At 38.4% G+C, this 25,823-nt stretch overlaps 3 protein-coding genes across 6 annotated transcripts in view; 1 reads left to right on the top strand and 2 right to left on the bottom strand.

Moving 5' to 3' along the window:
- Positions 1–645: 645 nt before the first annotated feature.
- On the bottom strand, positions 646–6,203 carry ccdc47 (coiled-coil domain containing 47). The gene is made up of 13 exons (XM_084414947.1): positions 6,072–6,203; positions 3,564–3,856; positions 3,384–3,476; positions 3,124–3,298; positions 2,907–3,028; positions 2,753–2,818; positions 2,543–2,644; positions 2,036–2,146; positions 1,514–1,599; positions 1,337–1,395; positions 1,133–1,242; positions 886–1,053; positions 646–795 (listed from the first exon to the last, which is right to left on the bottom strand). The coding sequence occupies exons 2-13, from the start codon at positions 3,846–3,848 to the stop codon at positions 715–717; spliced, it is 1,458 nt and encodes a 485-aa protein (XP_084271073.1). The 5' UTR covers positions 3,849–3,856; positions 6,072–6,203; the 3' UTR covers positions 646–714.
- A 1,133-nt stretch (positions 6,204–7,336) lies between these two features.
- On the top strand, positions 7,337–15,209 carry dcaf7 (ddb1 and cul4 associated factor 7). Of its 2 annotated transcripts, none has more exons than XM_084415127.1 (7): positions 7,337–7,870; positions 8,235–8,393; positions 9,364–9,475; positions 12,069–12,187; positions 12,314–12,523; positions 12,607–12,724; positions 13,941–15,209. In XM_084415127.1, the coding sequence occupies exons 1-7, from the start codon at positions 7,733–7,735 to the stop codon at positions 14,111–14,113; spliced, it is 1,029 nt and encodes a 342-aa protein (XP_084271253.1). In that variant the 5' UTR covers positions 7,337–7,732; the 3' UTR covers positions 14,114–15,209. The 2 variants fall into 2 exon arrangements, with proteins under 2 accessions (XP_084271253.1, XP_084271252.1); XM_084415126.1 differs by having other exon boundaries at positions 7,355–7,870; positions 13,938–15,209.
- A 1,653-nt stretch (positions 15,210–16,862) lies between these two features.
- Positions 16,863–25,823, bottom strand: part of kcnh6a (potassium voltage-gated channel, subfamily H (eag-related), member 6a) — a 39,599-nt gene continuing 30,638 nt past the window's right edge. For 2 of the 3 annotated variants that reach the window (XM_084414627.1, XM_084414629.1), the window contains 10 exons: positions 23,939–24,364; positions 22,438–22,855; positions 21,747–21,946; positions 21,207–21,459; positions 19,624–19,817; positions 19,423–19,519; positions 19,034–19,327; positions 17,859–18,042; positions 17,573–17,771; positions 16,863–17,283 (listed from right to left, as the gene is read on the bottom strand). In XM_084414627.1, coding sequence (XP_084270753.1) covers positions 17,014–17,283; positions 17,573–17,771; positions 17,859–18,042; positions 19,034–19,327; positions 19,423–19,519; positions 19,624–19,817; positions 21,207–21,459; positions 21,747–21,946; positions 22,438–22,855; positions 23,939–24,364 — 2,535 coding nt within the window. In that variant the 3' untranslated portion in view covers positions 16,863–17,013. The remainder of the gene's footprint in view (positions 17,284–17,572; positions 17,772–17,858; positions 18,043–19,033; positions 19,328–19,422; positions 19,520–19,623; positions 19,818–21,206; positions 21,460–21,746; positions 21,947–22,437; positions 22,856–23,938; positions 24,365–25,823) is intronic. The other variant, XM_084414628.1, reaches the window with a different exon arrangement.

Genomic DNA, 25,823 nt, shown 5'->3' with positions numbered 1-25,823 from the left:
GCCTACACTGACAATTCACAGTAGGCCTTCGCTCATAAAAAAAAAAGAAAGATTGAAAGACAATGATAATGTGCCTATTACTCATCTATAAAATGCTTGCAATCATTAGAAATAGGGGTGAGGAAGCACTGTAGTACAAAAAATAGCTTTCTTACTCTCCCAGTTCCTTTTAAAAAAACACTCCCTGGTTTTACTATAAAAAGAAGCATAGCTGAAACTTTCACAAGATGAAGTTAGATCTCTGGGAGTAGAAATGAATGCACAGGTCCTCTCGAGTCTCAACAAAGCTTTGGAGGGTTCATACTGAACTCCAGGAGACAACTGAATTGGAAAAGGTTGGCTAAAGTGGCATGTTGGTTTAATGAGGCCCAAAAGATGATCACAGTATATCACAACAACAAAAAGCAACACTCTTGATCATACTGCCATGCAATTACGCAGAAAACAAATGCTTTCAATGACTGCTACACTAAAACATGTTCAAACAGACCATCTCCAATCCAGTTGTCTTTTAAAGATCAGACATAGTCCTTAACAACCAGCTGCTTTCTCCTGATTGGACAGAGTGTTTCTATGGGTGCAATAGCAGCCAATCAAATGGCATGCACATTCATGTAGAAGAGTGTATAGTAGCAGGTGTGGAAGTAGTAGATTCTTTCTCTAATGACTATGAACGGATGTGTGTGTGTGTGTGTGTGTGTGTGTGTGTGTGTCTCACATGGCTTTCACTTTGATTTGCTTCATTTTCATCTGCTTTTTCTCCAGCTTCTTCTGATCACGACGTTGGGCGGCTTCCTGAATTACAGAGGGAAGAGAAAAGTTTGTGTTGATGTAGATAACGGTACAATAAGAGAAAAGATCCGCTTTTTAATCACACACACTCACCTCCAGGCGGCGCTGTCTCTCAGGATCCTCCTCATTCATGATCCTCTCCTTCTCCGCTCTCTTCTTCTCTTCGCGGCGCGTCTGAGCGGCCTCCTGTCGTTGATTGTGAGTTTGCTTCAGGAAGTTCTCCTCCACGCGAGCACGGTTCCGGTCTGCTTTCTGCTTCCCCTAAACACCCAGATAAAGCTTCACATTAACCCCTGACTAATTCAACATGTTGTTATGCACATTGTGCGTGTGCACTCACCTCTCTGTTGAGGCGGAGCTTCTTGACCTTGTCGATGCTGTAGATCACCAGGTTCATCAGAGGCAGCAGACTGTCCATATCTTTGGGAGATGTGTTACCCATCCCAGGCACTGTAAAGCACAGCACAGCACAGCACATTAATTGACTGACAAACGTCATGCAAGTACAGAAAATTGCCATTTGTGGATTATGAATTTCACTCACCGTTAAATGTAAACAGCAGTGTTTTCTTGGTCTCGGGCAGCTTTAAGGGCTGACCTTCCCTAAAAATAATTTAGAAACCATTAGCATTAACATTTATTAACCAGTAAGAGCTCCTCCAACATAGTGGAATAATGTAATAAAATCTACTAGAAGAATAAGAAAAACCCTTAGCCTTACTCTTGCATAACTTTTGGACCAGAGAATTGGTCCGAAAAATGGATGGACTCGATCTTGTCAGCATGACCGGTGAGGTAATGTACCATCTGAAAACAGAACAAGAAAAATACAGTTAAAGTACTGACTCATGAAATTGAGAAGTGAAGAAGGATAAATATACATCTCACAGTGTTTTTTAATAATGTTTAAATACTATTATAGTTTTAATTATGTTAAATTAGCTCAGTTTTCATTATAATTTTAGTGTCAGTAATTTGTAGTGTTTTTGATTTGAGTTTTTTTTATACATTTCTATTTAGCTTTAACATATTTTAAGTTTTAGTAATTTTAGTACAACACCTTTTTTTCAGTTAGAGGCCAAATTAACATTTCTAGGTTTCATTTAAGTGTTTCCATCTCATTTTTAATTTTTTTTTAGCTTTTTTTATTTATTTTTTATAGATTTAGTTAACAATTACAACAGTGTTTTTATTTTAGAATCCAGTTTGTCTCATGACTGGGAACCTCTGATGTTCAGCTCACCTTGTTGTCCATCACTCCATCCGTAACCTCTCCCATCTCTGATAAAATGGACAGAGATTCAGGAAGGCCATATTTTGCCCCTGATTTGGGCTTATCACCACAGAACTCACTCTGTAAAGAAACCAAGAAAGAATAAAGTTAGCACAGACCAGTTCCTGGCAACATTAAAACTACAAAATAAACTTGTAATAACACATCTTTCTATTGCTTCTCTGGCTGCACTACTGTAGTTCGATTTGCAAACAAACAAATTGTATATGTAATGAATCTCACACACACACACACACACACGCACAAACAGATACGCAGACACAATTTATTTCAAGATTCTTTGATGAATGGAACGTTCAAAAGAACAGCATTTATTTGGAACATTGTAAAAGTTTTTACTGTCACTTCTGATCCATTTAATGCATCCTTACAGAGTAAACATTTGCCCAAACATTTGAACAGTGGTGTACATAATATTCTATTCTGTATAAAATATGTAAATCCTTTATGACTAACCAGGTCCTGCATCTCTTTCTGCATCCGCGCCATGGCCTTCCGACTCCCCACGGCAAACACAAAAGTGTCCATGTCATCATCATTCAGAGTCACTTTAACTTGCTGTGTAAAATGAAGAGTGAGAATAAGAGGAACAGCATTTTGAACATCCATTTGAGATGCTACTTGTAATCAGTCGATGATTATACATCAGAGTTTGTGTGTGCCTACCACTTGATCACAGACTGGTCTCATCATCCTGGCCAGCACATTCAGCAGGTCTTGTCTTTTCAGAAACTGCAGAACAACAATGACAACGACACTATAGTAAATACACATATCAAACAGTGTGTTTTTCTCTCTCATATTCAAACACACATGCTACCTTCAGCTGAATCAGCATCCCCTCACAGCAAACACGTCCTGAGCACCACAGGTTATAGATGTGCTCATTCTCCTGGTTCAGCTTCCCCGTACTGGTGGCCTCCTTACTGGTACCATCATCCCCTAAAAATAAAGTCACATTTGAGAGTCAGAGAAAAACAGGGTCAGAGAAAACACCATAAGAAGGAGAAACAAAGTGGAGCGAGAGTTACACTTACCCACGAGGGCAAAGTTGCTCTCGAGAAGTTCTCTGTGGGAATTGAACCAGGCTTGAGCGAGCCTGCTGTTCTTGTTCTTGCCAATTATGTAGTTCATAATATAGGCAAGAAGACCGGTGACCATCAATATCTCCATGTAGTAACTCTCCCAGCTGTTCTGCAGGTGTGCTGGGACCTGTAACATACAAACACACAGTCAGCTAAGGATACCAGAAGTGCCTGTGAAGGTCAAATGCATTTTTTTCTTTTTTCTTTTGTACCTCTCTGTATATAAGAGTGTCTTTGAATGAAGGGTTGCTCTTCTCGTAGCCTTCAAATTCCTCGTTGTCATATTTGCTGTACATGTCTTGTTCCTGTAACAATGATCAGATTAGATTAAATCATTCATTCACTTGGACTTGTAGAAGAAAGGAGATAAGAATGGCTTTTCACATCTTTACCTGTGCATCGCCATCTTCAAACTCATCCTGGCCGTCTTCGTTCTCCACCGTGGCCTCGTCTTCGTCGTCCTCTATGGGTGTGGATGAGGGGGCTGCCCGTGGGGGTGGCTCTTTCTCCACATCGACTGCTGGGTCTTCACCGACATCCTCAAACTCAGCAAAATCATTGTCATCAAACTCAGCGATGTCCTCACCGTCATCGAAGTCATCGTTGTAGCGCCCCCTAGTGTCCGGCAGGGCCAACAGGAGCAGCAGGGCTGGGAGGAGGAAGACCAGGTGCCTCATGGCTCAACCTGCACAGTAAATGACAATTGAACTGAACTCATGTTTTTTTTTTTTTTCAACACTTTGGTGTCACATGATTCTTCAAAATCATCTAAATATGTTGTTGTGCTCAAGAAACATTTCTTTATATTTAACATAAGAACATTTGTAATGTCTTTACTGTCACTTGATTAATTAAAGATATACTTGCAGGATAGAAGTTTTTTTTTTTTACAAGTCCAAACTTTTACACGGTAGTGTAAGTGTATATCCAATCTTATTTGTTGGTACAGACTAACATGAATGTTAATGGTGTAAATGAACAACACAGAGTAAATGTATGAAAATAGCATGCATTTACTATTACTGATTTAATGAGTGATAAGATGGCCCTGGAGTGTATATCCAAAAACATTTCCCATTCAGTGATGCCTATGGTATGAATTCTGTATGCTAATGTGGAAATCCAGATTTATTAAAATGTTTAATTTAGGTTTACATTGAATTTAGCATGTTAAGGTTAGGTATAAATTATGATTATCAGAGTTTTCTAGCAAACGACTCTGGTCAGTCCTGTTTTACTGAAACTCTTGGAGTTTGTGTTTTAGCAAGAAAGTCCAGCCAGTCCTGTACTCGGGTCTCAGTGTTTGAATAGATATGCTGAGTGGATTAGGGTGGGCAATGCTCTCAGTCTAAAACCAGTTCCTAAACCTGTCTTTTTCGGTTCCTGCCCCTAAATGTATATAAACTGTAAGAGAACCTTCACGTCAGACTTGGTGACTGCAGCTACCGACAGCTCGTGTTCTCAATAAAGAATCCTGCTGAAGAAACAACCAAGTCTCCTGGTCTTTCGATTCTAAGTTCACAACACTAAAGTCAAACAGGACTGGATTGTTTGGTTTCTAATACCAAGAAAACTAATGTTTACACTGCAAAGAGTCAAGGCTAAAAACAAGTTTACTTGACATATTTCTTTGTTAAAAAATTAAAGCAATTCCTCCTCACACACATAAAAGTACGATTATTTTTACCTAATGTCTAACAGTACTGCGTGTATGGCATGATTATATCAGTGTGTATTAATGAATGATAAACGGTGCAGTAAACACACATAATGGAAGGAATAATAATTTCAAATGGGCCCCAGGATGATTAACATACCAACTGGTTCAATGGTTTTAATACTGAAACAGTAACGGGAGAAACAAAGAACCAGCAGGAAGGGGGAGGTCGGTCAGTCTTTTGAGAGTCTTATCGTCGAAGCCTAAGCCTCAGATGTTCAATGAAACAAGCATCTTCTAATTGGCTGAAAGTCTTTATTAATCACATGGCAAAGACTGGTTGGCCATACACTAAGCTGATTCACTCTTTTCCTATGGACTTTATGGACAGTGGACACTAACCATCTTACAAGATTATGCAAACTTAAGTTACCTAAAAAAAAGAAAAATATTTCTGAGGGCTATATTCGTAAATTAAGCATAAAATACAAAATACCAATAAAAAAACAAAATGTATGTTACATATAAAAATTTAAATATGTTATAAAAACATATATATATAAACAGATATAAACATAAAACACAGAGGAATTTATTACAAAGGCTTTTTAAGCCCCATAGCTTAAATTCCATTTAATTTCTTCACTGGTTTGAGTCCATATTCAGAATAATTGACAGTACTACAGGCATCCAATCCACCGTGTGTAAATACCGTCAGGACAGTAGCTAATAGCTTCTGCCAAGACGACGAGATACATGCAGCTTGTAATGTGAGTTAACAGCTATAACCGGGTGTCAAGTCATCCTCCACCTGTTACAAGGCTAGTATTGGAATAAGTACTCGAAATATTAAACCCTAGATTCCGAGCTGACGGAATTGTTATTAAATTTTAACCATGTGTGTAACCTCTAATTCGGAAAAGCTTGTCGCACCAGAGCCAATTCCTCGCTAAACTACTAGAAAAAAACCCTGACATTTTCCGTGCGTGTCGGGCGTGTCGTGTCAGGCAAATCTAACAACTCTTCAAATCGAATGAGAAAAGGCTATTGGGACCGGTCTCTACCCCAACCCCCATGAGTCTTGCTCCATGATAGCTCGTTAGCTCGCTAGCTGTGGCTGCTACTCGATCAACCTCAGAAAGCCCACGACACACTTCTGCGCCACTATGGCTGCGTCGATCAGTTCACCTCACAGGTTTAATACGAAAAGTCACCGATAACAGCAAAAATCACGCAGACGTACCTGTAAATATCGGTGTTTCCTTCAGTGGCTAACAGTGTGTGACAGCAGCTGTTTCTCTCACAGGAGAGGCGAGGGTCATCTGACAGACTCTACCCACAATGCTTTGCGAAAAGATCTGGGCGTTTGTTTATGGTGGTCTGCGCCAGAAAGAGTTACAATGTTTGATAATGAAACATTTAGAATCAGATACTTCTATAATTATCTTAAATCGCCAGTTGTACCTAATGAACGACATTCAGTTTAGAATCAGTAATAATGTTTATCCTGCTGCTGAAATTTTACGGAAAAGATTTCCGTTTTGAAGTAGATTTTTGTGGATTCTGCTTAGAAGAGCCTATAACCATTAAACATTATTTTTTTTAACTGTTTTGAAACACATTGCAGTTCTGACATGATATTTATAGCTGGCTATACAGATCCTGTAAATACATTGTATTTACAAATGTATTTATTATTAAATTTAGCTATTCATTTATTTCATGTTTTGGTTTATGTAGAAGATGGTCTCTCAAAAAAGATGTCATTTATGTTAAACATTACAACCGGAATAACCGTAAACCCTCTTTATCTGGTTTTAAATATGAATGTAAATGTTTAGCATCCATAAAATACTTTGTACATGCTTCAGTTTTTTCTCCTTGTTTATTGTATTGAATATGCTATTGTTTCTTTTATACACATTAAACTGTTTAAGCATCAAAATTATAGATATGAATGGAGATTAATTACGTTATTTGTGTATATTTTCATATGCATATTATTGTTCCATAATTCAGTTTGTAAATTGATATTGTTTAATGCAAAAATACTCTGTTTAATGCTCTGATAAATTATTAACCCTAAATATGCATTATCAGATAATCCCAAGAAATAATAATTAATTATTAATGAAAATGGTATAAAAAATTTAATAAAAATCTATATTTGCGTTTTGAACTAGATAGGTTTAACTAGATTTATTTTGTATTTTACGTTTAATATTGGGCATCCATAATTGTTAATGACCATTGTTTTACTGTTTCTTGGAATGGAATCCGTTATTTCTTTTTTATATTTAGGATTTTAAATATTGTTCTTTTTGGGGGGGTTTTAACTATTTTTAATGTATCTCTAGAGCCACAGCCAGATATCTATTGCACACTTTGTTGCTTTTCAAGGCTAAAGGGGACAGCTGAAAATTCAGAAAAACCTGCCCTATATGATGTGAAAGTACAATTGTCAACTAGCAACATAGTCTATAAATAACCCCAACGCTCAGCCCCCATTTTCTATAAGGGACTTTTATTTTGAAATACGCACATCCTCAGACCGAATGCGCCGTTGAGAGGTCGGGCCTATTTAGGGCTTTCTAAAGTTAGAATTAAAACCGTTGGGACACAGCAACAACATGGGTCTTTAGCTACACACAATCTTGAATATTGGATGGTAATCTGTGTGTTTGGTTAAGGTTGATTAGGTTTTGTGTCGTCGCAGTGAGAGCGCGGCTCTTCGTTTTCGCGGCCGTTGCGGAGGGAGATTGTTATGACATTCTCTTTGTCTCTCGCTGCAGAAACCCGAGACTATATTTTTCAAATTTAGTCTCAATTTTTTGCACATCTAGCTCTTCGTAAAGACCTAATTCTAAATACTGCTGTTCGCCGACCTGATCAAGGGGCTGGAACATGTCGTTACACGGTAAACGAAAAGAGATCTACAAATACGAGGCGCCATGGACCGTCTATGCCATGAACTGGAGCGTCAGACCCGACAAGCGCTTTAGGCTGGCGCTCGGCAGCTTCGTTGAGGAATACAACAACAAGGTGAACCAAGAGATCCCAGATCGCTCTGCGTTATATCTCTACTTTGTTCTGTGTTCTTATGGCTGCTGACATCCTATCATAGAGAAGTGTACTTGAACATGATGTATGGGTGCAGTTGAACGGGATTTAGTAATCCCAGTAACAGAATGTTTGACATGGATGACTTCCATAGAGCACAAACGTATTCCTTGAACATAAGTCATAAGTGTTTTGCCTGATTGCTTTAAAATAACTAACGTTAACCAAACTGTTATTTGTATCTGGTTTGTGAGTCCTGGTTTGACAGCTGTCAGAAACTCGTGCATCATGAATCCAGTAGATTCAATGTGATGTGGACATCAGCTGTTTGTTTTGTGATGTTCAGGTCCAGCTGGTGGGTCTTGAGGAGGAGAGCTCAGAGTTTGTATGCAGGAACACTTTCGATCATCCGTACCCCACCACCAAGATCATGTGGATCCCCGACACCAAGGGCGTCTATCCAGACCTGCTGGCCACCAGCGGAGACTATCTGCGCATATGGAGGGTACGCTATGGGAAACATGCTGTCACTCTTCTGTTACACATAATCAGACTTTAGTAATGATTGACTGCACTTCAAGACAACATCTGATGAAAATGCATATTAATGCATGTCCCTGGTCTTACTGTGACCATTCATCAATGCACAACACATTGGAGTCCCACTTTATATTAAGTGGCTTTATCTACTATGTACTATCATGTAAATTAATCTTTTGATACAACACACTTATTGTGTACATGCATTTTACATTGTACTTTTATTTTAAAAATACCTCAGTTTTAATTACAGCTGTAATTAATTTTGTAATTTGTTGACCATTGCCTTACAACTTAACTGACCCTTAAATCCACCCATACCACCAAACCTGTCTCTAACCGTACCCGTATCCCACCTTATTAGCAGCAAAAGTGTTTTGCAATACAATATGAACATTGTATCGAACAATTATTTTTTTTATAATGCAAAGACGCCTAATATAAAGTGTGAACAAAAAAGTTTTTTAAAAACGTATTTAATTATATGCGGTTCCTCTGATACAACTTTCCTTTTCCACTTACGTCACTTGTTCAATAGGCAAATAGCTGTTTTTTGCTGAATATTGTTTCACTCTGAAATAATTAAAATGACAGAATTTGCAAATTGCAGTGCTCACACATTGACTTATATGACACTGAAATGTCTTATGATTTAAAGATTGATTATTGTATTTAAAGTGAACATGAAATGATGTTCACAACCCATTTTACTTCGATGTTGTGGGGCTTGATTGGTCAGGACTGTAATTGATTTCTTGGTGAAATGGCTCATATTTCAAATACATATGTACTGATGAATTGTTCACAATAAGACCAGGAATGTGTATTAAGAAAGTCAATTTTCAATGATTAAAGACTCTCTAGCTTTAATACTGTGAAGCAGAGCTGTAGAAACACAAACGCTTAAGTGAAGTGAACTGTCTGTATCTTGTCAGGTGAACGACACGGAGACTCGTCTGGAGTGTCTCCTGAATAATAACAAGAACTCTGATTTCTGCGCACCTCTGACCTCTTTTGACTGGAACGAAGTGGACCCCAATCTTCTGGGTAAGAGAACATGTAATCAGCCTGTGTGATTGGCTGTGCTGTGATTAAATTGATAAAAAATAATTTCCATTTATAAATGTTCTCTTGGTAACTGACTGAAATAAGTTAAGTTGAAGTGCTAAAATAATTAAAACTGTAAGCTAAATGGAAGTAATAATAAAAGTTAATAGAAAGCTAATAAAAATGACAAAAGCACATAAAATGACTATTAATAGGTACCGTGATAGTATATGTTAGGTTGCCAGGTTTTTCCCCAACCCTCCGCATTACATAGCTTGGGACTCGCACACACACATTCACAACTACAGCCAATTTGGCATGTCCAGTCCACATAACCACGGGGGGAACATGCAAACTCTACACTAGGGCTGCGCAATATATAAAAATATCGCAAACGTCCATATTGTGATCCGCATATCGCATCGGCTTGCAATAATTGGGGTCATGAACAAAAGACAAAGACACTCACTTCTCTTGACTGAATAACGTTTGTTTGTAGCTTTAATAAGAATCAGTGTCTGTTAATTCATACAGTGAAGATTTTTACATTTGGTTATTCAGTTTGTGTTGTTAAATAACCCTAATGTAGGCCTACCTGAAACCCTAAACCCCTTGGTTACACTGATTTTAAAATGACACTTATTATGCTAGAGTAAAACACTGCTGTTCATTTTCAGAAGTATTTTTACATTTATTCATTTAGCAGACGTTTTTATCCAAAGCGACTTACAAATGAGAACAATAGAAGCAGTGAAACTAACAATAGGACAACAATATGCAAGTGCTATGACCCTTCCCAGTTTACTCTAACGCAGTACGTGTATTTTTTTTATTTATTTTTTTCTTAAAGATAATAGATATAGTAGGGATGTCCCGATACCACTTTTTCACTTCCGATACCGATACCGATACCGAAGCTTTGGCTATTTGCCGATACCGATATCAATCCGATATTTTTATTTTATTCTTGAACTAATACTAATAATAATAAAATATAATGGAAGCACTTTGCTCAATTAGCCACATAAAAACATCTCACTCAAATGGAGAAAAATACTTCTCCAGTGTATAGTCCACAACAACAGCTGATAATGAAAGACTGCCAGGCTTTATTCAAAAGACCTTGAGATATGTTTGGTAATTGTACCTGAATGAATTTAAAATTAATTTGCTATATTTCAGATCAATATATTTGTTTCCTTAAAATTTTAATTAACTTTAACTTTATTCTCATCTGAATTATAAATAATTTATTTCTGTATAAAATAATACTACTTTTAAAAACACATTTGATTTTCTTTTTTATTCAATGTAGAATGTGTAACTTAAAAATAAACAGATTAGTGCTCTGTTTTAGGACAAGAAATGAAAACCAATGCAATGATGAATGTCCAAAAGATGAGATCATTTTTGCTTTTAAACAGCGTGTGTGTGTGTGTGTGTGTGTGTGTGTGTGTGTGTGACAGTTACAGTTTGACAAGAGTTTACAGTTTGACAAAAGCACGTGCAATGTTGTGTTTTACACAAATATAAGTAGGCTAAACACTTTTTGCAGTTTTAATGATGTCCTGTATGAAAATGACGGAGTATGTTTTTATGTTTCCACTGTTCGATCGCGCCCGTGCCTCTCTCTCTCCGACACACACACACACACACCAGCATTGCAATCTTGACATCGCAGCCTGTTCATTTTGCTGCGTTCACGCCAAACGCGAATAGAGCGGCAAATTTGCGTCCATCGCGTCTAGTTCGATGCTTGAACAGTTTGAATCCATTCGCGCGTCCAAAGCGAATAGGACGCGCCGCGCGCGTATAATGATAAAGTGAGCGTTTGAAGCAATATAGACGCGCGTTCAGAGCTAAGGCGGGCTACAGATTAGGTGTCCCTAAAGAACCCGCATATGCGCGTATCTAACAGTAACGTTAGTTCCGTATTACATTAATTAATGTGCATGCGAGATTTATTTATTTTTATACCGTGTATTCTCTGTGTAAATCCATGCACCGAACGTACGTTCAGTACGAATACTTACCATTCCACCCCTAATGGGTATCGGATCATAGGTATCGGATAAATTTTTTTCTCCCCTCCGATATCCGATCTAGCGTTTTGGGCCAGTATCGGCACGATACCGATGCCGTGGATCGGATCGGGACATCCCTAAGATATAGAATAGAAGATAAAGTGTTAGTATTAATGGATCAAGTGTTGCCGAAAAAGATGCGTCTTCAGCCGTTTCTTGAAATTGGCCACGGACACAGCAGCTCTGTTGTAGGGATGCTTTCTTCTGACAAAAAGAATGTGAAAAATGTATTTTGGTTTTATCATTTTAAATATAATTTACATTTATTTTACACACTTTAAGCGAATATCGCCTCAGCCCGGGTCTCGAACCGTGGATCTTCTTGCTATGAGGCGACAGTGTTACCCAACTGCCAATAGTATATAAATAATACTAAATAACACTGTTGTTTGGGAGGACATGTATGTTATGTTTAATGTTTTATTTTTATTTTATAAAAAATTTTATGTTTGCCTCTCAAAAGATTATCGGGTTGTCATCATGTATGTGTGTGTTTTCTGTTTTTTCAGGCACCTCTAGTATTGATACCACCTGCACGATCTGGGGATTAGAGACAGGACAGGTTCTGGGAAGGGTCAACCTGGTGTCAGGCCATGTCAAAACACAGCTGATCGCTCACGACAAGGAGGTGAGTTAAAAACTTGCCCTTAAGGACTTATCTCATCTTTTAACTGGCGGGCCATTTTCCATCACTCTACTTTTGTGTACTTTGTTGCTGTCTTTGTATAAATCAAGCATTTGTATTGACTTTAAGGTGTATGACATCGCATTCAGCCGCGCGGGTGGCGGTCGGGATATGTTTGCGTCTGTGGGTGCCGACGGATCCGTGCGCATGTTTGATCTGCGGCACCTGGAGCACAGCACCATCATCTATGAGGACCCTCAACACCACCCGCTGCTGCGCCTGTGCTGGAACAAACAGGACCCCAACTACTTGGCTACTATGGCCATGGATGGCATGGAGGTCTCTCTTTTAGTCCATTTATTAGTACATTTGTCCTCATCTTTACTCATGTCCCTCACTTTTTGCTGTTGTATTATTGTCAGGTGGTGATTCTGGACGTGCGTGTGCCGTGCACGCCAGTGGCTCGGCTCAATAATCATCGTGCCTGTGTGAACGGTATCGCATGGGCGCCACACTCCTCCTGCCACATATGTACAGCAGGTTAGAAACCAGCCCGTTCACATACACACATACTACAGTGTGTGTGTGTGTGTGTGTGTGTGTGTGTGTGTGTGTGTGTGTGTGTGTGTGTGTGTGTGTGTGTGTGTGTGTGTGTGTGTGTGTGTGTGTGTGTGTCTGCGTGAGTGTGTGTGTGTGTGTGTATATATATATATATATATATATATATATAAATATAAATATAAATAAAAATGGGGTCATTTAAAAAAAAAGAAGTAATTCATGCGTTTATTCTTTTATTCAAGAATGCATTAATTTGATCAAAAAAAATTTTATTCATCAAAGGATCCTGATATTAAAATATGGAGCAGCACAACTGTTTTCAACATTGATAATAATAATAAATGTTTCTTGAGCATCAAATCATTATATCAGAATGATTTCTGAAGGATCATGTGACACCGAAGTCTGGAATAATGATGCTGAAAATTCAGCTTTGACATCACAGGAATAAATTACATTTTAAAATATGTTCAAGTACAAAAGTCATTTTTAAATTGTAATAATATTTCACAATATTACTGTTTTAACTGTATTTTTGATCAAACAAATGCAGACTTGGTAAGCATAAAAGACTTCTTTCAAAAACACTAAAATGTCTTACAAAACCAGTTTTTGAATGGTATGTGTAAACAATTTGCGTAAATAGTATATACCATTTGGTACCAAATGTTCAAATAATAATAAAATGCATTGTTTGCAAGTGCAAAGCCTTTTTTTCATACTTTGTAATTCATGAACGGTCCGATAGGGAATGTGTCAGTTCTGTTATCCTTATTGTTGAGATGTTTTTGTTGCGTCAGTATAAAGGCCCGATCACACCAAGAACGATATAATATTAGTGTTCACACCAGCGGATGATACCGTTGTTTATTCTAAGCGTGCGCTGCAGTTTTGTCAGCTGCAACTTTAAATATTCGAGCTCTTTAAAGCAGGGTGGATTCTGATTGGCTGTCAATATTTTTGTCATTCATCAGCTTGGCTAAATTGCTCTGAAAGTGATATCTTTTCTCAATACTGTTATAGTTCTGGTGTGGACTCTGCTGTTCTTTTATATTTAGAATGATTTTTTAGAACCAAATCGTTATAGTTATTGTCCTTGGTGTGACCGGCCTCAAGACTGTAGCAGCCGTGACAGTGCTGTTTCATTATAAGTCTTCTTTACCTGGCCCCCCTTTTCTTTTAAATCCCACTGTAGCGGACGATCACCAGGCTTTGATTTGGGACATCCAGCAGATGCCGCGGGCCATCGAGGACCCCATCCTGGCCTACACGGCCGAGGGAGAGATCAACAACGTACAGTGGGCCTCCACTCAGCCCGACTGGATCGCCATTTGCTACAACAACTGTCTGGAGATCCTGAGGGTGTAGAGCTGAAGCTTAAAGGGCCCCTGTGCTTCCTGTGGGGGGCATTGCTGGAAAAGGGTCTTTAATAAAGCAGAGACTTGTTTTCTAAAGTTCCTGAGGTCTAGAGGTTTCAAGCGGGAAACGATATGAACGGGCCTATGGGAACAACGGTCTGAACAATGTGTGTACAACTTTTGTCTGGAAGAATGAGACGGTGTGAATGAGCATCTGTGTTTCTGCACATTATATTGGTCTGTTTTCCTACCTGCTGTCCCAGAGTCCTCATTATGGGATCTTAAACACAACTGTAATTACTAGGATTCTTGGCCATTTGTGTTGGGAGAGGTACATGTTTATTAAGGTTGACCGGTAAAAACTAGGATTGTAAAAATTTGCCAACATGGACATCCGAACAACCCTTTTATTAAGATGTAATTACTTCAAAGATTGGTACAGTTTTAAAAAGCCTCTGAACTTCAGATCCTGCTTTTCATTTCAGGAAGGTGCCATTTTATTATTTTTTTTGTAGCTTTGGAAACTGTTAAATACCGTAGTATGGGGAAAAATGCTTGACGTCACTGCAAAACATTCATAATAGTTCTTCAGACACGCTCATAACTCATAGCGGTTAGTTGCATTGTTGACGTCAGTGTTTGAGTGGAGGATATCTTGAGCAAAATGTCATTTCATTTAAAGATGCATTATTGCTCACTAATAGTGAGAAAGCTCCTGTTATATTTTTCCCATGTTAGTTTTCAAAATAAGTAAGTCCCCTTTCAGCATGCTTTGTGCTTGAAGTGAAATATGTACTGTATACATATATAAATATTATGTACAAGGTAGGACAAACGTGTCACTTTTCAAGAGTCATTTTGCATTGCGAGTCATTTGGTCTGTTCATGTTATGCATTGTTCTGTTGTTATGCAAATATGATGTAGTAGTAATGCCACTCTTCGGTCAAGACCGAAGTCAAAAGTGAGTTTGCAAGGCTGTGTGGGATCTTCATCCTCACCTCACACTCTTAGATGGAGTGCTTATATGTAAGTAGTTCTCTCTGTGTCCAGCCATAATGCTTTTCTATTAATAAACTCACTTAATAAACTCTTGTTCTTTCATAAAGCTTACATTGGTAATTCAATTGTAATGGCCAGACAACTAACATTTTGGTGCTCAATATATTGATTGTTGGTGGATATTACAGATTTGTTTTATTTGGTTAGATATTAAATCATGAATGCTCATTTCTTTTATTTTTATATTTTGATTTAAAAATTCTATAAATACTAATAATAACACTTTAATGTAATCTTTAGCAAATATATAAATGGATATCCATTTTTCATACTGTTCATTATGTTGTAATGCCTGAATTCACTTAAAAACTTTTATTTAAATAAAATAGTAAATGTGTGCTGGATATATACATAAATATTATGTAATATTAGCCAGCTATCGCTTGTAACCAGTGTTATCTTTAAAACTAAAATTATAAATAAATAAAAAAGTGGTATTGGAATAAAGCTAAAATTAAACAACTATAAGAAAAACGAAAAAAAAAAAAAAAATTTACTAAAATAAGTTTAGGCTAAAGTACTAAAACTGAAACAAAAATAAAGCAAAATAAAAATATTTTTAAAACAATTATACAAAATTACTAAAACCGACTAAAAATTTAAATAGAAGATAATTCACAATATCAATAAATACTATAATGGCATATTGCATAAAGTACTAAAACGCTGATTATAACTTGAAAATAATTATAAGCTTGACTATTTTAATATCAGTGCAAATGAAGAAAAACAGACCAATGAAAATAAGGACAAAGAATATTGATAGCTTAAACCCAGTACAACATTGGTACTTCTTTATAAATAACATTTAATCTAAAAAATATGAATAATGACAGTCGTGTGCTTTTGGAAACCTTCAGAGTCCAACAAAGGTTTCTAGTCATTTTACAAACATTCATCTGCTTACATTGCAGAGGTGAAATAAACTTTACTGATTTCATCTCAAAACGTGATTTACAAAAGCAGTCCTTCACTTTCCAATCAGAACGTCAAGAATTCGTGAGGAAAATTCTCAGAGACACATCGCAAGTCTAAACACATCCACACACAGTCACACCACCCGTCAGCAGTTAAAATAACCACTTCAGTGACAGAAATATCATTTCATAACCCTGAATTCATGCCCATTTGGTTACTGAATCCAAATATACAAAGATTCATTTTGTGCCAGTCATTTGATGTAGTAATACAGTAGATTTGGGTAATACACACACACACATACACACACACACACTATATATATATAATATACATATATATATATAATAGTTTAAAATGATAAAATCTATACATTGAAAAGAAAATCAAGCACATTTGCAATATCAGTATACACAAGCAATTCATAAAGCCCAGGTATATGTGTCATATTTGTCCTGGCTTCAGTGATGCTGCTGCCTCAGAGGATCTGCCTCGAAATAACAGCTGACGCAAGAAGACAGGATGAAGTTTAGAACGTAAAGACAAATCTCAAACCAGACAAAAAATGTACAATTATTACATGATGGTGTCAAGTGATCATAATGTAGCATCTCTCTTTGACTCTTTGATCTTGTCTTTAATGCCAACTGTGCTTCTCTTCGTATTCGATAACAAAAAAAGTTGAGAGGTGTTACCAAATACTCTCGCATCAGAGGAAAAAAATCCTGCTCTTAATGAGAAGGGATATGAGACAAAACACCTCAGAGATTCAGAGAAATCTACTTTTTCTCTACTGGACGCCCTTGTAACTAATGAGTAACATGAATGCATGTATTGCAGAAGTGCAATATTGAGCATATTAAAAAAAGGAAAACCATGAAAATGTGGTATATATGCGTCTTAGAACAGACAGTGGTCTGTTTTTGGCCTCTCTAGCTTCCAGGTAAGACTGGATCGGACATGTGCCTCTGGATTTCTGGTGATCCCTCCAGTGTGCTTGGATTCTCCAGACTGTCCGGGAGCGATGGGAAGCGCAGGCTTCTACACAGCAGTCCCGGGGGATGTAGATGAGGCTCTCCTGTGGGCACAGCCAGCTCTGTCTCTGGGGACATGGACATGGTGTCATTGGAGGCAACTGTTAGGTGGATCCCACTGGACAAAGAGTCTGGAGACTTCTCTTTGAAGCTGTCCAAGTCAGGGCTCTGTGTAATGTGGAAAACAGGTTCGGTTCAATACAGTCGTGCAACATGCTCACCACAATGATTAAAGAGCTAACAACAGAGAGCAGTCGCTATATTACCAAAGTCTGAAAGAGGATTATCATTTTTTAAAGGAGGGTTAATTAGGAGACAGGGCTACATACAGCAGAGTGATCCATTTCTTCCTCCTTTTACTGTTTCATTGCTCATTAATGATAACTGCGATTTATCTATGTAATATGTGATTTACAAACCCACGTGTAAATATCACACCCTCCCTCTCTCAACCTACCTTGCCAGGCGATGTACTGTCAGTGATCTGTAAAGAGGGCATAGTGGTGTGCGTTGCTGTGGTGTACAGGCTGGTGGGGTGAGCGGGGTGGGCCAGCGGTTCTGGGGAAACTGCGCTGTAGGCGGGGGGTACAGGTGCCATCTGCCTCTGCAGCAACTGCAGGATCACATTTATATCCGCTGTCATCCTGGTCTCCAGTCTTTAGAGAGAGAGAGAGTGAGAGAGAGGTTTGAAGGCAAACGCAGACTTTGCATTTAAAGCTTGTTTTTTTCTCTGGATGTCGGACCTGTTGAGTTGCGACTGCAGCAGCTCCAGGCGGGTTTGCAGTTGGTTCGGTCTGTCCTCAACACAGGGGTTGTGATGGTGGTAGCAGGCCTGCACTGCAGAGGAACGTCTCTGACTCTCTGAGTACTGACTGGCCCTGCGGTCGGGCAAATAGCTGTATAACCCCGACACATTCAGAGGAGCTGCTGTATGGATGAAGAATGACAGAATAACGGACAAGTTAAAGACAGAGAAGACCAAAATGATTAGAAAATGTTACAAATTTGCAGATGAAAAAAATAAACAATAGCTAAATACCAATTTGCATACTTCTACCAAGTACTGCACTGGCTAAGGTAAAGGTGGCATGATTTTTGTTCTAAATGTATTTGCATGTTCTAGATCAGTGGTTCCCAATTCCAGTCCTCGTGACCCACTGCTCTGCACATTTTGTATGTCTCTCTGACACACTCAGTTCAGTTCATGGAGTCTCACCTAATGAGCTGATGATCTGGTTCAGGTGTGTCAAATAAGGGAGACATACAAAATGTGCAGAGCAGTGGGTCACGAGGACTGGAATTGGGAACCACTGTTCTAGATCGTATCCATGCATATTGACGATTCCCTTTTTAACATTTCTTGACCTCATAGATTTTAATAAAAAATTCCCAAAAAAGATTTTTCTCATAAATGAATAGTACTTTTGAAAATTGTTTAAAATAATGTTATATCAGTAGCCCAATAAGAGTCAAATCTGTTTTATTTTATTCGCTTCATAGGATCACATGATCAGATGATTTCCACCTGCTCTACATGATTTAAGTTGGATTCGAAACTCGGTGCAACACAGGCTCAATAGAGGCTCATTGCTTCTACCTAACTTTTTACGTTATCTACATTATTTTCATTCGCAATTGAGCTTTAGCCTTTTAGCGGCACTCACCAGTCATTTTATTTCCGAACTACTGTGCATGAACATGCATGAACCAGCTTAATAAAATGTTGGCACTGTCACTTTTATCCATTCTGGAGAAAATCGAATGTTAATCAAACTTACTGGAAATTTCACTTTGAAACTGCCGCAAAATGTACAAGAAGCAACGTAATAACATTTTTACAAAAATGTCACCACAGGCACATCTTTTTCATGATATTATGTTCAGGGTGCTGTGATTCAAGAAGCACCAATCCTTCTACCTGTGTACGGATGTGCCCCTCCCAGTGTTCCTCCTGTGGCAGAAGCTGTGCTGTTGCCCGGGGGCAGATGGCTGACTGCAGAAAGGGAGTATTCCTGCATCTCTGTCCCTGGTGAGTATATCTCCCCTCGGTCGGACACCAGGGGCTTCATGTCCTCCTCGCTGGACAGGGAAGCAGCACTGGCATTGCTGCATAACTCATCCCAGTGTGGGAGCGGTATCGCCCCCCGATGGTTCCCCACAGGGGAACAGGACTGGACTGGGTACGTGTCCATTCCATCTCGGTCCATCCCATCTGGGTGATGTAAGAGAGAAGAGAAAGATCAAAATAGTATAGAAATGCAGCAAAATAATTGTTGTGGCCCTCGTAGACTAGATAGGCACCATTACCAGGCCGATTTCGCTGTAGGTGGTTCCTCCGATGTCTGGGCCGACGGTACCCACAGTCTGAGTCCTCGCTTGGGGTTTGATGCATGATTCTGTCTGCCTGATACACACAAGCTTCAGTAACTCACATAATTACAGAACACGTACAGAAACATGAATAAAGACTTGCTATCATCCAATGTGTTGTGTGTTTGAGTGGCTTACATCTCGAAGGTTGAATGTGATTTCCAGGTTGCTCCAGAAGTTGTCTGAGAAATCGGGGTACATGTCCAACACTTCCAGCAGGTCGTCTCTCAGGATCTTGTGCAGATCACAGTACGTCAGAGCCCTCACGTCTGCACTTGATTTCCCTGGCCTGGCATATAGACTGATGGGCTCCCCAAAAATATCATTCTTACCTACAGTGAAAACAGGACGAGAGGCAGGAGGTTGAAATAATTAGAAGAGAATAGAAATAGAGAAAGAAGAACAATCACAATTGGGTGCCAAATACTGTAGGTGTCACATCCACCAGCTGGAGTGCCCTTGATCTCCATCAGAGTTAGTCCATTGGCACCACTTCATGGACTACATTTCCCAGAATTCACTGCCTGGTCTCATCATCCCTGATTATTCTCAGCTGTTTCTCATTACATTGTTAGTCCCTATATAAGCCTGGTTAATTCAGGGTACGTTTACACGACAATGATGTGCTAAAACCGGAAAAGGTTTTTCTTTGTACAGATGACAGCTTTATCGAAACGATTCCCGTCAAAAATGCTGTATATATGCATGCCGGACAAGTAGTTGGCGATGTCACTTTGTAAAGAAAGACTACGCGCACATATGCATTTTTCTCCTGAACGCACAAGCCTATAGACACAAATGACATAATCTATCTTTTTTTTTGTCCAATTTTCTTTCTAAAAATGTTAATCTTGATAATACTGTATTATTACTTTGTCTTCTGGGTAAATTTCATCTTCACAAAGCCAGAACCATTCACTGTAATCCCAATTTTAGAATGTTATCCTCTGATATAAAGTCCCTTTTTACTTCCTTTAAGAAAATGCCACAAATGCTTTGAAAACATATATCATCCTTGAGTCTGTGGTAAAGAACCTTTAATTTCTCATGATGACAAAATGTTATACTGTGTTGATTTGTGTAATTCTTATAAACTGTGATGAAAAATGAAAAACTCAAAAAATGTGATGAATCATGATGTCCGTATGCCCCCCTTATTTCTTACTGTTAATATCTGTATCCTTTCACTTACAAAAATAAATAAAAATGAACAGCCAAAACGCATAAAAAGTCTTCCGGTTTTAGTTAAAAGCGGTGTCGTGTAAACAGCCCCTAAGTCACTTTTGGCTAAGTCTTGTTTGTGTCACCACAGAATTTCCGAGCGCTCTGTCTTTCGTTTTTCATGTTTATGGATTTGACTTTGACTTTTTTAATAAAATACTGCATTTGGATCTTCAACCTTGTGGATCCTCAACCTATTGTATGTTGGGACCCTACACTGCTGACACAATATAATTGTAATAGTATTTCACAATAGTAGTGTTTTACTGTATTTATGATCAAATAAATGTTTGTTGAGCATAAGATACTTCTTTAAAACAAAATATATAAAAATAAGAAGATAAGATTCAGTTACATCAACTTTCTGTACAAAACTGAAACAATAAATGTGGTTTACTAAAGTTAAGGCAGCAATTAAACTTTATTTTTCAAGCTGAAGTGAGTTCAAATTAATGAAGAATAAAGCAAAAGATAAAGACAGAATTAGACAGAATTCCAACCTAAAATGGCCACCACCACATCCTCTCTGAGGATCTCTATGGAGCCGCGGGAGATGAAATATAGTGCGGTCAACACGTCTCCACTGTGCACCAGAGTGTCTCCAGGTGGGGCATGGGTGGTCTTAAAACGCATGGCCAGAGCCCGCAGACAACCCTTGCTCGCCCCCCGGAATGCCTTACAGTTCTGCAGCAGACTGCGGTTCAGATGCAGACAGATGTCAGCTTGCAGACACTCCGGAAAACCCTTTAACACCTGCGAGAAAAGCAATATTGAAGAAATTTCACATTTTTATTAAAACAATTAAAAAATAAATACAATTCGCCCCCAGAAACTGACCAGGAGTTTAAAAAGTAGCATATCAAGTACAAAGCATAAAATGAAAACTTTTTTTCTTATGGAGGAGCTTTATAACATACAGTTGGGGGGCCTGGAAGCCCCCTCACCATACTTTGAACACTGTGGAGGGTGTACAGTATATAAGTAATTGTATGTACTGTAATGCTGCAGGTTGAATTGCAGGGTATGTGAGTTTAACTCACAGCGTTCATGTCAATTCCATTAGTATAGGACCAGGCGTGCTGGAAATATTCTTCCAGTCGTTGCCGAAGGCCTCCTGGGATCTGATGGAACCTGATGAACTCTTTCACTCGTAGCATCTGAGTGTGGTAGCGAGCTGTGCCTGAATACAACCTCTGAATTATAGCAGACACATTGCCAAAGATACTGGCATACATCAGGGCTGGAAAGGAAGAAGATCAAAGACTATCATCAGCAAAGAGAATGGTACAAACAATATTTTTATTTATTTATATTATATACACACTACCGTTTCAAGTTTAGGGTAATTTTTGAATGAAGTCTCTTATGCTCACCAAGGCATATTTATTTGATCAAAATACAGTAAAAACATTTCTAATTATTAATGTTGAAAACAGTTGTGCAGCTTAATATTTTTGTGGAAACCCTTATTCATTTATTTCAGGATTTTTTGATGAATAGAAAGCCCAAAGGAACACTATTTATTTGAAATAGAAATATTTTGTGACTTTATAAATGTCTTCACTGTAATTTTTTAAGAATCAAATTAATGTGTCTCTGCTGAGTAAAAGAATAAAAAAACATTTTTTTTTAAATCTTACTGACCACAAACTTTTAAATGGTAGTGTATAATAATGTTTAAGATTTGAAGACTTAGTTATCATGTCTAATATAGATAATGAGTGCACTTACAGCCAATAAGCATGACACAAATGGAGAAAATCTTCTCAGGGTTGGTGTTAGGAGAGACGTTTCCGAATCCCACACTGGTCAAACTACTGAAAGTGAAGTACAGTGCAGTTACATATTTATCCTTGATGGAGGGGCCGGAGAAGGAGTCACTGTCATTGTAGCGCTTGCCAATCTGGTCGGCCAGGTTGTCCAGCCAGCCGATCTTCATGCCTCCGATACGGGCAGAGCTGGTGCGCTCCACATTGCCAATGGCGTACCAGATGCATGCCAGCCAGTGGGCGATGAGGGCGAAGGTGCACATGAGGAGGAAGAGAACTGCTGCGCCATACTCAGAGTAACGGTCCAGTTTCCTCGCTACTCGCACCAATCTCAGCAGCCGTGCAGTCTTTAGAAGGCCAATCAGAGTGGTGGTTTGAGGCTGGAAGGAGGAGTTTGAGAGGATTAGTGTGCATTTCATAACAATCACTCTTATTTTTTATTTGTCTGCATGGTTGTGGCGGAATGGTTTTTATGACCTTCTTTCTTCTATGGCACACATAAGTGGAATCTCTGAAGAAGTCCTAGCCACTTCTGTACATGTAATGAAAGGACTTGAGCCGTCAAGTTTTCAAAAAAGCATCGTAAGACTACCAAAGACTTCTGAATTGATTGGATAACTTTATGTGAGGAACAAATCATTATTCACAAATAACATTTTCTCCACTGAACTGTGAACTGCAGTGTTTTGCAGTCAGTGATTTGAACAAGTCATTCAGGCTAGTTTTATGAACTGGATCGAACGATTCATTAAGATCTGGCTCAAAAGAATGATTAATTCACATATTGGACATTACTACTACTCTCATGAACTCTTGACTAGGGCTGATATCAGGATTTGAAACCTACATTTTGGTCTGTTCCTCATTCAAATCAATCTTTTAATTAAGGGGGTGAGGAAATAATGAACGAATATCCCTTTGAGAGCTGCTAAGCACTTAAAAGATCGTCATTTTCAAGAACAATGTAGTCAATGTGAGTTTAAACCTAAATCTAAAAACGCATAAATGCTTCCAGTGTGTTTATATGCAAATCCATATCCATACTTACATAAAAAAAATTAATCACTATAATCAGACTCTGGTTTTCAAGAGCAAAAATGGCAGATTTCAAATGAAATACTTCTGGAAACCGTTACTGAAAGAAGTAAGCAATAAGTATTAATTATTAACATATGAACATATGAATTATTAAAATGGCTGCTGTTTCATCATTCTGTGAAGGTGACCTTCTTCAATATGGCAGAATCTACATGCGAATAAATCATTCAGCATCCCAAACACAATCAACATTATTACACTGCGATCAATATTCTAGATGATTCATTGATTAGTCTGAGTGGTTCTTCTAAAGGTAGAATGCTTAACAATTGTACGTTCTGTTCTAGCTGTACATCTGAAATATCATATACCATATTATATCCATATATTCATTTACCACCTAGTTAGCACATCACAATCCTCACCTCATCTGAACCTGATCTGAAAATGAGCAGGTCGAAGGGAACCGCAGCCACAATGTCTATGAGGAACCAGCCCTTGAAGTAATGCTGAGCGATGCGAACGGGATTGCTGACAACCTCGTCGTTGTGATTGACGTAAGTGGTCCTGAAATTGATGAGGATGTCGATAATGAACATGACATCCACCACCAGGTCCACTACGTTGAGGGGGTTGCAGGTGTAGCCGCAGGTGCGCCTCCTCTCGTCCTCCTGCTCGTTGAGGAGAAAGGCAGCCGAGTAGGGCGTGAAGACGGCCGTGTAGAGCACCAAGAGTAGGATGATCCAGTCCCATACTGCTTTGAACGGGCTGTAGTGGAGGATTGTCCACTTGTGGATGCGTGGAGCTTGAAGCTTGTACTCGGGAAGCACATCTGCCCCGAGTGACAGTACCTGGGAAGAAAAGGAGAGATGTTCAGAGGATGTCATGGAGTATCTTTAATTGAAATTCCATTGATGCAAAGGGTCAAGGTTAGTATCGCCGACAGTTTTGCTGGCAGATTTCATAACTACAACATTCTTAACTACTCTTTGTTAATTGAAATAAATCTGAAATAAAATAAAGGTAACACTTTACAATAAGGTTCATTAGTTGACATTAGTTAACTACCTTAGTTAACATGAACTAAGAATGAACAATACTTTTTCAGCATTTATTAAAGGGATAGTAGAAAGTATTAAAGCGATAGATAGACCAAAATAAAAATTAGCCAATGATTTACTCACCCTGAAGCCATCCTAGGTGTACATGACATTCTTCTTTCAGACGAATACAATCGTTGTTATATAAAAAAAATGTCCTGGCTCTTCCAAGCTTTATAATGAGAGTGAATGGCTGGAGAAAATTTGAAGACCAAAAAAGTACATGCATCCATTATTAAAGTAATCCATATGGCTCCAGGGGGTTAATAAAGGCCTTCTGAAGTGAAGCCATGCATTTATGTAAGGAAAAAACACCGGTCACGAATCGCAAGTCGACTTGCATAGTATGCGTACGGTCGTCTGTCGGAAGCTAGTTATTTTAGATTATAAAGTTATAAATATGGGCATTTTTCTCACAAAAACCCATGGCTTCGCTTCAGAAGACCTTCTGGAGTATTGTGGGAGCCGTGTGGAGTATTTTTTATCATGGATGGATGCACTTTTTTGGGCTTCAAATTTTTTTCAGCCATTCACCCATTATAAAGCTTGGTAGAGCCAGGAAATTTTTTTATATAACTCTGATTGTATTCGTCTGAAAGAAGAATGTCATATACACCTAGGACTGCTTCAGGTTGAGTAAATCATGGGCTAATTTTCATTTTTGGGTGAACTAACCCTTTAATCTTAGTTGATATTAATTTCAACATCTACTAATACGTTATTAAAATCAAAAGTTGTATTTGTTAACATTAGTTAATGCACTAAACTAACATGAACAAACAATGAATGACTGTATTTTTTTTAACTAACATTGACAAAAATGTATCAAAAAAGGAGACCCAAGGTCTAGCTAGGACCAAGGAACACACATCGTTTTAAGTGATTTTTATTGGTGCAAAACGACTAACTAGTTAGTTAACTAACTTAGGTTAGTCGTTTTGCACCAATAAAAATCACTTAAAACGTTGTCCTGCTCCTTGGTCCTAGCTAGACCTTGGGTCTCCTTTTTTGATTTCTGCGTCCTGTTCCGTGAGCACCAACCAGGCTGAAGCGCAAGTGACCCCTTTTTTTATTGACAAAAATGTATTAATATGGTAACAAATGTATTGCTCATTGTTAGTTCATGTTAGTGTCAGGACTCTGGTTTGATCATCAGCCTTTCTGTTGTGTTTGTTTTGTGACTTGGTTGTCAGTTTCTCTCACTCTGCCA

Source organism: Rutilus rutilus (genome assembly GCF_951802725.1).
Source record: "Rutilus rutilus genome assembly, chromosome: 1".
Taxonomy (NCBI): domain Eukaryota; kingdom Metazoa; phylum Chordata; class Actinopteri; order Cypriniformes; family Leuciscidae; genus Rutilus; species Rutilus rutilus.
This window is presented reverse-complemented; position numbering and strand designations above follow the sequence as displayed.